We start from the raw sequence: 14,548 nt of genomic DNA on the forward strand, positions 1-14,548 counted from the left end.
ATTTTTTGTTATTGACTTGTGTAAGTTATTTCTTTATTTTGGATATTTACTCTTTATCTTATTTACCTACACATAATAGTTGCAAATAACTTCCCTCTTTCCATAGGTTGCTTTTCATTTTTTAAGTGGTTTATTTTGCTATGCTGAAGCTTTTTAATTTAGAGTGTTCCCATATGTTTATTTATTTTTTTTATTTTGTTGCCCTTGCTTTTGGTGTTAAATCCAAAAAAAAATCATCACCAAGATCAATGTCAAGGATCTTCTTTCCTGTTTTAGGTTTCCAGTTTTACATTCAAGTGTTTAACACATTTTGAGTTGACTTTTATAATGTAAAACAGAGGCCCAGTTTTATTCTTTTGTATGTGGCTATTCAGTTTTTCCAGCCGCATTTACTGAAGAGACTGCCTTTTTTGCATAGAATATTCCTGCTTCTTTTGTAAAAAATTAAATGACTATATATGCGTGACTTTATTTTTGAGTTTTCTTTTCCATTGATCTATGGGTCTGTATTTTTACCAATATCATACTGTTTTAATTACTACATCTTTGAAATATCATTTGAAATCAGGAAGTGTGAAACCTCCAGCTTTTTTCCCCTTTCTCAAGATTACTTGCCTGCTGCTATGGCTTAGTTGCTTCAGTCGTGTCCGACTCTGTGTGACCCCATAGACGGCAGCCCACCAGGCTCCCCCGTCCCTGGGATTCTCCAGGCAAGATCACTGGAGTGGGTTGCCATTTCCTTCTCCAATGCATGAAAGTGAAAAGTGAAAGTGAAGCTGCTTGGTGGTGTCCGACCCTCAGCGACCCCATGGACTGCAGCCTTCCAGGCTCCTCCATCCATGGGATTTTCCAGGCAAGAGTACTGGAGTGGGATGCCACTGCCTTCTCTGGATTACTTGCCTATTTGGGGCTTTTTGTTGTTCCATACATATTTTAGGATTGTTTGTCATTTTTATATGAAAAGTTGCCATTAGAATTTTGATAAAGATTACATTAAATTTGCAGATTGCTTAGGGTACAATGGACTTTTAATACTAATTCTTTCAATCTATAAGCACAGATTATTTTTCTATTTATTTGTCCTCTTCAGTTTCTTTCATTAATATCTTATAGTTTTCAGTGTATAGATCTTTCACTTTCTTGGTCAGGTTTTCTTTGTAAGTATTTTATTCTTTTTGATGCAATTGTAAAAGAGGTTGTTTTCTTAATTTCTGTTTCCAATGTTTCATTGATAGCGTTTATAAATGTAATTGATTTTTGTATATTCATATTGTATCTTGTAACTTTAAATTCATTTATTAGTTTTAGCAGTTCTTTCAGTGGAATTTTTAGAGCTTCCTCTGTTTAGTTGCTAAGTCATGTCTAAGTCTTTGTGACCCCATGTAGCCCACCACACTCCTCTGTGCATGGGATTCTCCAGGCAAGAATACTGAAGTGGGTTGTATTTCCTTCTCTAATATATGTTCTCATGTCATCTGCAAATGAAGACAGTTTTACTTCTTCATTTCCAACTTGGTTGTCTTTTATTTATTTTCCTGCTTAAGTGCTATGGCTAGGAATCCCAGTACAATGTTGAATAAAAGTGGCTGGAGGCAGGGGTAGGGGTCGGGGAAATGGGTGAACATGGTTTAAAGGTACAAAAGTTCAGTTATAAGGTAAGTTCTGAGTATATAATGTATAGTATGCTGACTGTAATTAATAATATTTGATCATAAAAGGTATTAAGAGAGTAGATCTTAAAAGTTCTCATCAAAATAAAAAAATTATAACTATGTGAGGTGATGGGTATTAAGTAAATTTATTGTGGCAATCACATTTCAACATTTATATATATATATATATATATCAAATCATTATTCTGTGTACCTTAAACTAGTTTAATGTTATGTGTCAATTATATCTCAATAAAACTAAGGCAAATAAAAAGAGTACTTTCAGGAATAAAAGCCTCTAGGGACATGAGAAAATAAGAAAGGTAAGAGGGAGAAGTTTCAGGTGGTTTCAGGCAAAGTTGTGCCATTATGGTGGCCCCAAATGCAAAGGTATAATTCCAGGTACTTCTGTGGAAGTCTGCTCCAATAGCCCAAAGGCAGTCTTCCAGAAGCCAGTAGGTACGAATGATTTAGCCACAGAATCTGGTCCCAGGACCTGTAGTCTATTGGTGACTACTCTAATGACTCCACTAATTAGTTCCTTAATATATCTCTCTTTTGTTAAGGAGAAAAGAATTAAATTATAATTGTTATATCTCCAAATCTTCTGAGTGAGTGTATTATGGTTCTTTTGGTGTCTTATAGAAGTTAGCAGGGCTTCCCTGGTGGCTCAGATGGTAAAGAATCTGCCTGCAATGTGGGACACCTGGGTTCTATCCCTGGGTTGGGAAGATCCCCTGGAGAAGAGCATGGCAACCCACTCCAGTGTTCTTGCCTGGAAAATCCCATGCACAGAGGAGCCTGGTGTGCCACAGTCCATGGGGTCACAAAGAGTCAATACGACTGAATGACTAAGTACAGCATAGCACAGAAATTAGCAAGCACATTGCTATCCACAAAATGGGTGTTAAATAGAAACTGTTTGATTTATTTGAGTCACATGTAACATTTCGTATATATATATATATTTTTTCTTTTTTTTTTTGTCTATATGTATGTTTAAATCCAATAGGCCAGAACCTGTTTTGTGGACAAAGGATGGTGGAGAATTACCAGATCCTGACCGAATGGTTGTGAGTGGTAGGGAGCTAAACATTCTTTTCCTCAACAAAACGGATAATGGTACATACCGATGTGAAGCTACAAATACTATTGGCCAAAGCAGTGCAGAGTACGTTCTCATTGTACATGGTGAGTACCTTTTTGACATTATTATGCATGTAAGAATGAATGACCTGAAAAACTGCTAAAATATATCAAAATCTTTATAATACTAAACACATTTAAACAGGTTTTCATTTTCTTTCAGAAGAACTTCTCATAAGTATAAATATCTCCAAGGTTCACAATTAATATGTTTTGAATCAAAATAATAACATAAAATTAAAGCATATATTAGGAAATAAAAACTGTTTTGTAAATGATTTTTTAATTGCAAATATACTGTGTATTGTTTGATGGTGACTAGTAAATCATATTAATGGTTTTCTTTATGCTTTACAAATAAATGCTTTTAATAATAAATCAGAATCATGAAAACTTTCCTTAAGTTAATTTTGGAAATTATCATAAAAGCATGTTTTATAATCACTATTAGTAGTTTTACAAAGAATGATAGTAGGTCATCAAGATGCAGCAGAGACAGAGGTATACAGTACTAATGACACCTGCACTAATTTCTCATGCATAATAATTTAAAACGCCCACAAACATTTTTTTCCTCCTCTCATTAGTCTCATATTTTGAGTAAATATAGGCAAAATTGCAAAAAGACATGCCAATTCCCAAGATTAGAGAGAATTTCTATTTTCTGTAAACTCCAAAAGTCAGGACAGATTGTTCATGAAGTAGCTTTAACATATTGTTAAATGAAGATGAACTTTTATGAAATTGGTAAATATCACAATAAATGAAGTTAGTCATGTTTCTTTATTTCAAGACTTCTCAGAGTTTATTTACAGGGTACAATGTGAACCTCAAAGAGAAAAAAAGCATTATAGAATGTAAGATTTTTCTTGTATATTTCACCAAGAAAACATTTTCTAAAACTAATATGTTCTACATAATGTTACAGTATTTGAATGAGTATTGTGTAAAATCTATACAAAGCTGTAATAAATCTAGTGGATCTTAGAAGTTACAGAGTACATTTATTTGAAATGTTACTCATGAATATACGTATGAAATAACTGTAAGAAACATGGATTAATTCTATAACTTTCCAAAAAGAGGAATTTGGGGGATAAGTTCTAATTCTTTGTAAAGTGATTTAATTTTAGGGGAAAAATAACCCTGTTTGTTTTTCCAAAGATACTTATGTTGTTATGATACAGGCCAAAATAATATATTGAATCAATTTACAAAACTGTCTTATTTTCGAATTGCTTTAGTGTCTACCATTTCTCAGTTCTTAGCAACAATTTGCTCTTGAAGGTAAACAACGGCTTGTGCTGAGTAGACTTTCCACATATAAACATGTTGAAAACAGGAGAGCTGAGAGAGTAATTTATGGTATCTCATGAATTGTGCAAATCTCAGTTTTGGGGAAAGTTCAGCCTGATCAAGTTAGACTGATAAATTGGAATTAAATGTGGTAACCCCCTGTAGACAAACCCTGCCAGGCTCACTGCCAGAGAGAATATAACAACCCTGAGTGTGTCAAGAAGATAAGTTAGATCCTTAGAGCAGGATCCAGGAGTCACTCACAGTTCCTGCTGACCAGGATGTTTAGATACCACAGTCATGGAAGTGAAGTCTGATTCACCCTCAACTTCAAGTGCTGGTCTCACCTCACAATTTTGGGGAAACTGAGGGATGTTGCATAGCATGTCACATGTTGAAAGCGATGTGACATAAAAATATAGACAATTAGAAGGGAAGTGACAGAAGAAATAATATACTTTGTAGAAAAATATGTCATTCATTTTTTTTAAGTAATTCAAGTAGGGGAAAATTCATATGTTTTCTCAGTGTTTGCAAGGTAGCCAACAGTATGATTTCCTAAAGAGACAAGCTACCTTTAGGTAGTTGGCAGTTGACATATTTCTAATAAATATTTCTCTGAGCACTTTGTAAGAAGTCATTTTTGGCTTTGCTTTTTGAACTACAGTTCATGAAAAGCACCCCATAGATTAGTGCTATTCACGCTGCTAGATAAATGCTGTGAAGTTCAACACTGGTTTACCTAGGATTATTGACACAAGTAATGAGAGGCTCGATGAAACAGTGAAACCACATTACACTGTGTTTTAAAAGGGCTCCAATTGGGTTCATTACAAAATAAAGTTTTGGTTTTTTTCTCTCCTTTGCACACAGGGTATAATGCCTCATTAGTCACTGGTTGTATAAATATAAAAAGCTACTCTCTTCTATTAATGGTTTGGCTGTTTCAAAACCCGACTCAATGATGAAATTTGAGTGGCATTTCGATCTATAATGAATGCTATATGCATTTCAGAATGGAGTGATAAATGATTATTTGTGAGAACTTTACCCTTTTATCTTTTACACCAAGTTTGATTTTGCATTAGCTGTGATAATTTAATTTAGCTCTAGCACAGAAGGGCCTTTCATGAGCTGAGACCATCTTTGACTCTACCACAGTTACCTAAGTTCTATTGATTCTTAACTTGATGAAGGTCGGAGCACTTTGCTGTGAAATCATCTGCTATCTAGATGCCATCCTAATAGATTTTATTCTTTGGGTGTCAGTGCAAGAGCATTATTTAAATGTTTTCACATCTAATTGTTAACAGCACTGACATTTTGTGTCAACAACACTGGAGGGTCCCCACCCCCCTCATTCCTTATAATGACCCCTTTGGAAATTAAAGCATTAGAACTACAGACAGTAATTTGAAACTACCAGTCTGAATCTCATTCTCAGTGAAAGGCCTAACAAAATTCAATATACAAGTACCTGTAAGATAAAGCATTGCACTTTTGAAACATTTGTACTGTAGAGATCCCATTAGAAAAAAAAAATAGCATTTTTCATTAACAAGCTCAGCAGTGGAAACATTAATCTGTTAAATTGCTAGCCATTGTTATACTATTAATTCCTGTGACCACAATAGTTTTGTGTTTTCTGCTGCTATGTAAAAATATTGAAGTTAGTCTCATATTGTTATTGTTATCATGCTATTTATTTCTTTTAAATGGTTAATTACGTCCATATTAATGGTATGTTGTTCTATTGCTGTTCTTGTTATTTGAAGAACTCAGATCAACAGAAACATTTCTTCAGTAACCAAATAAACATTTAGCATTTATCCACTGAGTGCAAATTCACTATAGGAACAAAAGTGAATAGCACTCAAGGAGTTTAAACATGGAAAATAAGCATTCAGTAAGTATAGTACAAAAATCATAGAACTCTAGGAGAATGAATATACAATAGTGTAAATGTCAGGGTTTGTAACAACATGGCTCAAGTGTCTGGAATTAAAAAAAAAAGAGTAACATTAGTACTCCTGGATTATTCATAAACAAATGGCATACAACACAAATAGAAGTGTCTACCAGTGCCAGTTACATAGATATAATAAATCAGAGTTTTACTATTATAATATTGCTAGTGGAACCGGAAATCAAATTGCCAACATCCACTGGATCCCAAAAAGCAAGAGAATTACAGAAAAACATCTACTTCCACTTTGCGGATTACGCCAAAGCCTTCGAGTGTGTAGATCACAACAAACTGTGTGTGGAAAATTTTTCGAGATGGGAATACCAGACCACCTTACCTGCTTCCTGAGAAATCTGTATGCAGGTCAAGAAGCAACAGTTAGAACCGGACATGGAACAGCACACTGGTTCCAAATCGGGATAGGAATACGTCAAGGCTATATATTGTCACCCTGTTTATTTAACTTATATGCAGAGTACATCATGAGAAATACCAGACTGATTGAAGCCCAGACTGGAATCAAGATCTCCAGGAGAAATATCAATAACCTCATATACTCAGATGACATCGCCCTTATGGCAGAAAGTGAAAGGAACTGAAGAGCCTCTTGATGAAAGTGGAAGAGGAGAATGAAAGAGGAGTGTGGCTTAAAACTCAACATTCAGAAAACTAAAATCATGCTATCTGGTCCCACCACTTCATGGCAAATAGATGGGGAAACCATGGAAACAATGACCGACTTTATTTTTGGGGGGCTCCAAAATCCCTGCAGATGGTTACTGCAGCCATGAAATTAAAAGACACTTGCTCCTTGGAAGAAAAGCTATGATCAACCTAGATAGCTTATTAAAATCAGAGACATTACTTTGCTGATAAATGTCCATCTAGTCAAAGCTATAGTTTTTCCAGTAGTCATGTATGGATATGAGAGTTGGACTATAAAGAAAGTTGAGCGCTGAAGAATTGATGCTTTTGAACTGTGGTGTTGGAGAAGACTCTTGGGAGTCCCTTGGACTGCAAGGAGATCCAACCAGTCCATCCTAAAGGAAATCAGTCCTGAATATTCATTGGAAGGACTGATGCTGAAGCTGAAACTCTAATCCTTTGGCCACCTGATGCGAAGAACTGACTTATTAGAAAAGACCCTGATGCTGGGAAAGATTGAAGGCAGGAGGAGAAGGGGATGACAGGGGATGAGATGATTGGACTGCATCACTGACTTGATGGACATGGGTTTGAGTTAGCTCCAGCAGTTGCTGATGGACAGGGGAGCCTGGCATGCTGCAGTCCATGGGGTTGCAAAGAGTTGGACACAACTGAGCAACTGAACTGACTGACTGAGTAGTCTTATGATACCAAGGGCAATCTCAATCCAATCCTCTGGTATAAAATTTACCCAAGAGTTGTGTTCAGTTTGCTGTCCATAATCTTCCCTGAGTGGTACCCAGAGCATAAATTAAATTAAATTAAAGAATGAGGAAATTCTATATTCTTATTAACTAAGCAATAGAGAAGATGATAAAAACATCAACACTACAGCAAATTAGTAATATAGAGAGAGCAGAGTGGAAGTTATAATTACTCTTGTTCCTCTGATGCAACATCAAATTCAGAGAGTATAGATAAAATATTCTCTCCCCAAAGAGAGACTACCCAGACCTGCATCTTTTTGTATAGATACAGAGATCATAGAAGATACCTATTCATCACATAAAGAACGGCTGCCAAGAATTGCAATTGATTCGATACCAGTCTTATTTTGTGCTTGGAAGCAGTTTAAATTCGTATATTTATTTGTCATCCACTAATTTAAAAATATTCTTTTGGAAGTGTCAGAAATATGCAGTACCTGGAACAGTTTGAAAGAATATCTCTGAAGAGTGTAAAACACAAATTACCTTTCCAAGTCCTAAACTTCTTCCTCCTTAACTATTCCAATGCCTTTGACCTCCCTGCACATTCATGCTAGAGAAATGCATAACCAGCATCTTAGAATACAAATGGAAGATGGACAGAGATGTTGGAACTCTTTTACTATCATCTCTAGTCTCAAAACCCTTCCCAGAATTTGGGAAGAAATACAGTAATATAAGTAGAAAAAAAAAACACGACATGAGTAACTTATTTCTTCTTCGGCCAGTAGCTGCACTAACTATGGCAGGTCCACACTGTAGAGGGGAGTAACAGGGATTCCAGTCTGAGTTTCAGTGGAGAACCCACTCCACCTGGGACCCAACTCAATGCTGTCTCATACAGTCATGGCAGAGTTGAGATGCACTATTCCAGAAAGTTTTTCATGATATTCCCCATCTGTTTTTGAATTTACTTTTCACATTACCATAATCACTCTTATATGAAATTTAAAACTATTTTCCCACTGTTTTTGTTCCATCACTTCATTGTTTATCGACTTATGTAAATAAACTTTTATAACAATTCATTACTTCTTCATTATCTTAACTCTTGCTATTCTTATTTTGAGTAAAATTGCCCACCTTGCACCTTTCCACATTTTTAGTTTTCTCTATATGTACATATTTTGCTTTTTCTAGCAAATTTCATCTTTATGACAAGTAAAACTCCATAACTAGTATTATTATCATAGTAGAAAGTGAAATAGTGTAAAAAGCTTGTTTATATAATCTCAACCAGTTTACTGACAGTTGCTGGCTTTGTATCCCTAAAATATCACTCGACAGGTACAGTTTGTTTTACATATTTGTTCATGTATCTATTGAAATAAATACTGGTGAAAAATGTGATATTGATTTTTTGTTTGTTTCCAGGATAATTTACCTCAGAATAACACATATATAGAATAAGATCTATCACATTTTATCATTAGCTAGTAAGAACAATTATAACAAAGTGTTTCAAGTTTTTAATTTTTATAGTAAGAGACAATATTACTGCTAGAAATGTCTATGTGTTTTGGTTTAGTGAAAAGCATCAAGCTATTAAATATGCCTTTACAACTTAGAAAAATCAATACAACTGCTATTTTCATTTCACTCTGCTTTTATTGTTAATAATAAATGTCAGAAATGCAGAGAGACAGAAAGTTGTACACGAAGATTTTGCAGACTTTTGCATCAAGACAAACCTAGAAGCTATGTTGTTTATTTAGATATCTGTTTCTTTCAGAGACTATAGGTAAATGCAAGTTCACTTCCCATTTTAGGTGCTAATTCTTCCTTTCAGTCAATTTGCTTATCATGGGAGAGAGACAAATTGAGTCATGGAGCGTAGCCTTTCTTTCATTTTAACAAACATTTCCAAGCTATCTGTTATCTCCTTCAAATATTTAAAAAAATGTGCAAAGTATATATTCAATTGCTTAAGTGTTATTAGTACCTGATTCTAAAGTTAGCAAAAAAAATAATACATATATAGATGCATGCAGTACTAATTATGAAACAGATTAGGACTACTATAAAGTAATATCTTAAATTTGTTTCTAAATTTGTCTTACTCTAGAACTGAGCAAGTATACATACTTTCCTAGTCTTATGCTTCACATATTCCTGCTATGATTATCAGTGTTTTGAGAGCTAATAAGAACTCTCATCAATTAAAATTAAAATGCACCTCAGTTCTTCATAGTAAATATGTAGCTAGACTAAAAAGTCGGCAGTCACACCTACATTTACTGTTATAATTATCCAGCAACAAAACATTGAGAAACACTGAGAATCTGCACGATTTTTTTTTTTTTTAACTTAACTGTGCTGTTAGGAAAGGTGATACAGATCAGAATGAAAGTAAGAGAGTGAATCTTTGAGCTCAGATGAGTGGGTGGGGAGCAGGAAAGCGAAGACTGGATTATGGACAGATGTACAGCCTAGCAAACATTCAAAAGGGATTCAGCTAAAATCTGTTTCCTCATATAGAAACAGACCTGCCAGTTGGTAAATTAATTCTGTGTGCTCATAATGAGCATTTTCCTTTGGAGAAGTTTTCTTTAGAAGTATAGATGGAAAAATATACAGTGTAGGAAGCAAAGGGTAGAAAAGACATCCATATGGAACAACAAACAGTGCACTAATGGAAGAGCCCTATGGTTACTGCTCTCATCTTCAGTTGAGAGTTTCCAGACAGTAAACTAGTCGGATGACTCTTAAAACAGTACCTTCTTTAATCGCTGAGATAAAGCATAGCATCTCTGGACATGAATAAGCAGGGAGAGCTGTGATGCCTGTGGGAAAGGCGTACCTCTGACTGGATGAATATGCTGTTGAACTCTACAGAGAGAAGTGGAATGGATCAAATAGTGGAGACAAGGGCACTGCTTTCATTATAAAGCTTTTTGAAAGGTGGATTTGTGCAAGCATACTCAACATGGAGCTGAGGCTAAATTCCATCTCTTTAAGATGAACATAAAGTGAATAAAGTTTTACTTTTCAAGACAAAAATTCATTCAGAGATACCACTCTGCAGTATCAATAAATGTGTCTATGGTACCTAGATGGGTCACTGACTAAACTGTCCATGAGGAAAACCCTCATTCCTGTCTGAAGGGATGAAAGACTTCACCACTCAACAAATGCAACATTTAAAATATTTTCTCTTGCACTCTTTATATATGATTTTTTTCTGTTGGTTGCAGTAAAGTAAGCCGAACAGAGTATTATACCTGTGGCATTTAGGCTTTCTAGATTTTTTTATGTGCAAAAAAGCCTAGATTATAGCTTTATAAAATGTATGGAACTCTTCTCCTTGAGTATATATGCATTCATTCATTAGCAAATTCAAGCAGTATTCAATGGCCCAGGGAGGACATTTTTGGCATTCCTTTTTAGAAGCAATGGTATTTTAAACTAGAGGAAGGTATTACATAAAACCTGCTTTATAGCCTCTTACAAAAATGTAGTTTTTACAAATATTGTAACAACAGATCATGTACTTATTCCAGAATCTAAGAATTATCCTGTAATTTTCTCTGTCTCTCTTTCCAATTCAACAGCATATCCTGCTGACACTATTTCCTGACCATCTTCCGAGTATGTCTCCTCCTTTCCACCATCCTCTCTCGCCTAGACTATTGTAACATTGCTAATGGGTTCCTTGCTTCCCCTGCTCCAATCTAGTTCCCACATGGATGCAATATATAAATATTTTATATTCATAGTCTTCAGTCTTACTCTATTTAAATTTTGCCAAAAGCATTTTATCACACTTAGTATAAAACCCAAACCTTATTATAGCTTATCAGTCCCTGATTTACTTGTTATTGTTCAGTTGCTAAGTCGTATCTGATTATTTGTGACCCTATGGACTGCAGCACACCATGCTACCCTGTCCTTCACTGTCTCCTGGAGCTTGCTCAAATTCATGTCCACTGAGTTGATGATGCTATGTAACCATCTCATCCTCTGCTGTCACCTTCTCCTTTCGCCTTCAATCCTTCCTAGCATCAGGATCTTTTCCAATGAGTCGGCTCTTTTCATCAGGTGGCCAAAGTATTGGGGTTTCAGCTTCAGCATCAGTTCTTTCAATGAATATCCAGGGTTGATTTCCTTTAGAATTGACTGGTTTGATCTCCTTGCAGTCCAAGGGACTCTCAAGAATCTTCCCCAGCACCACAATTCAAAAGCATCAATTCTTCAGTGCTCAGCCTTCTTTATGGTCCAACTCTCACATCCATACATGACTGCTGGAAAAACCATATCTTTCACTAGATGGACCTTTGCTGGCAAAGTGATGTCTCTGCCTTTTAATAACTGTGAAGGTTTTTCATAGCTTTCCTTCCAAGAAGCAAGGGTCTTTCAATTTCATTGCTACAGTCACCGTCTGAAGTGATTTTGAAGCCCAAGAAAATAAACTCTGTCACTGCTTCTACTTTTTCCCCTTCTATTTGCCATGAAATGATGGGACCAGTTGCCATGATCTTGGATTTTTGAATGTTGAGTTTCAGGCCATTTTCTTTTACTCTCTTCTTTCACCCATATCAAGAATCTCCTTATTTCCTCTTTATTTTCTGCCATAAGAGTGGTATCATCTGAATATCTGAGGTTGTTGATATTTTTTCTGGCAATCTTGATTTCAGCTTGTGATTACATACATCAAAAGGATTCTTTATTATTAATATACTTGCACAAAAAGTATCTAGTAAATAGCTCTTTTTAGTTTTGTTAAATTATAGGATAACGCTATAATAATAATATTTTTGAAACATTCCCCAAATCTCCTTTAATTTTCATTTAAATAAGCTTCTATATTGAAACATTAAATATTATATTTGGATGCATTTTATTCAGTTCAGTTCAGTCACTCAATCGTGTCCAACTCTTTGTGACCCCATGAATTGCAGCATGCCAGGCCTCTCTGTCCATCACCAACTCCCAGAGTTTACCCAAACTCATGTCGTTGAATCGGTGATACCATCCAACCATCTCATCCTCTGTCGTCCCCTTCTTCTCCTGCTCTCAATATTTCCAAGTGTCAGGGTCTTTTCAAATTAGTCAGGTCTTCACATCAGGTGGCCAAAGTATTGGAGTTTCAGCTTCAGCATCAGTCCTTCCAATGAACACCCAGGACCGTTCTCCTTTAGGATGGACTGGTTGGATCTCCTTGCAGTCCAAGGGACAATCAAGAGTCTTCTCCAACACCACAGTTCAAAAGCATCAATTCTTTGGCACTCAGCTTTCTTTATAGTCCAATTCTCACATCCATACATGACTACTGGAAAAACCATAGCCTTGACTAGATGGACCTTTGTTGACAAAGTAATGTCTCTGCTTTTTAATATGCTGTCTAGGTTGGTCATAACTTTCCTGCCAAGGAGTAAGCGTCTTTTAATTTCATGGCTGCAATCGCCATCTGCAGTGATTTTGAAGCCCCCCAAAATAAAGTCAGCCACTGTTTCCACTGTTTCCCCATCTATTTCCCATGAAGTGATGGGACCAGATGCCATGATCTTCATTTTCTGAATGTTGAGCTTTAAGCCAACTTTCACTCTTTTCTTTTACTTTCATCAAGAGGCTTTTTAGTTCCTCTTCACTTTCTGCCATGAGGGTGGTGTCATCTGCATATCTGAGGTTATTGATATTTCTCCTGACCATCTTGATTCCAGCTTGTCCTTCGTCCAGCCCAGCGTTTCTCATGATGTATTCTGCATTTAAGTTAAATAAGCAGGGTGACAATATACAGCCTTGATGTAAGCCTTTTCCTATTTGGAACTGGTCTGTTGTTCCATGATCACTTCTAACTATTGTTTCCTGACCTGCATATAGGTTTCTCAAGAGGCAGGTCAGGTGGTCTGGTATTCCCATCTCTTTCAGAATTTCCCACAGTTTATTGTGATCCACACAGTCAAAGGCTTTGGCAAAGTCAGTAAAGCAGAAATAGATGTTTTTCTGGAACTCTCTTGCTTTTTTGATCCAGCAGATGTTGGCAAAATTTGATCTCTGGTTCCTCTGCCTTTTCTAAAATCAGCTTGAACATCTGGAAGTTCACAGTTCACATATTGCTGAAGCCTGGCTTGGAGAATTTTGAGCATTACTTTACTAACGTGTGCTGCTGCTGCTGCTGCTAAATCGCTTCAGTCGTGTCCAACTCTGTGCAACCCCATAGACGGCAGCCCACCAGGTTCTGCCGTCCCTGGGTTCAGCTTGTGAGATGAGTGTAATTTGCGTAGTTTGAGCATTCTTTGGCATTGTCTTTCTTTGGGATTGGAATGAAAACTGACCTTTTCCAGTCCTGTGGCCACTGCTGAGTTTTCCAACTCATTCATTTTATTACCCGTAAGCATTGATCAGACAACAAACAGGTATATGAAAATTAGAATTTGTCAAAATTAATGCTGTGAAATAAACTCCAATTTAATGACAGCATTTTTCAACTTATAAAGGTTAGTAACATAGTAGAGTAGCACAACTTAGGTACACCTTAAGGATATTTGGTTCAAGATCCAGAACCCATAGTTGTTCTTTCATGGAATCTGTGTATTAAATAGGAAGAGGAATCAAGATAAAATTAGAAATATTTCTACATGGTGAGAAATATATAGTAACGTGTGTGTGTGTGTGTGTGTGTTAGTTGCTCAGTTTTGTCTGACTCTTTGTAACCTCATGGACTGTAGTCTGCCAGTCTCCTCTGTCCATGGGATTCTTACAGGCACGAATACTGCTGTGGGTTGTCATTCCCTTCTCCAAGGGATCTTCCTGATCCAGGGATCAAACCTGGGTCTCTGCATTGCAGGCAGATTCTTTGCCATCTGAGCCAAGAGAGGTACAGCTCTCTCTCTGTGTGTGTGTGTATATACACACACACACACACATACATATATATACTATATAATATATATAACTTAGTATGAGTTACAGAAATACTTTGCATAATAGCAAATGAACATTTCTCAACTGGACCAAGCAGAGAAAGTTTGAGAAATTTTAGTCATAAGCATGACATATTTAAATACGAGAGTCTTGATGTGAAGAGTGATTTTTGTTTCCTGGAAGTTCACTTATTTTAGCATTTCTTAGTATTC

The 14,548-nt window shown here is 36.1% G+C and overlaps 1 protein-coding gene across 5 annotated transcripts in view; it reads left to right on the forward strand.

Moving 5' to 3' along the window:
* Positions 1 to 14,548, forward strand: part of CADM2 (cell adhesion molecule 2) — a 1,278,284-nt gene that overhangs the window by 1,162,081 nt on the left and 101,655 nt on the right. For all 5 annotated transcript variants that reach the window (XM_061432079.1, XM_061432159.1, XM_061431815.1 and 2 more), the window contains one exon: positions 2,665 to 2,843. In XM_061432079.1, the coding sequence (XP_061288063.1) occupies positions 2,665 to 2,843 (179 nt within the window). The remainder of the gene's footprint in view (positions 1 to 2,664; positions 2,844 to 14,548) is intronic.

Source organism: Bos javanicus, chromosome 1 (assembly GCF_032452875.1).
Source record: "Bos javanicus breed banteng chromosome 1, ARS-OSU_banteng_1.0, whole genome shotgun sequence".
In the NCBI taxonomy this organism is placed as follows: Eukaryota; Metazoa; Chordata; class Mammalia; order Artiodactyla; family Bovidae; genus Bos; species Bos javanicus.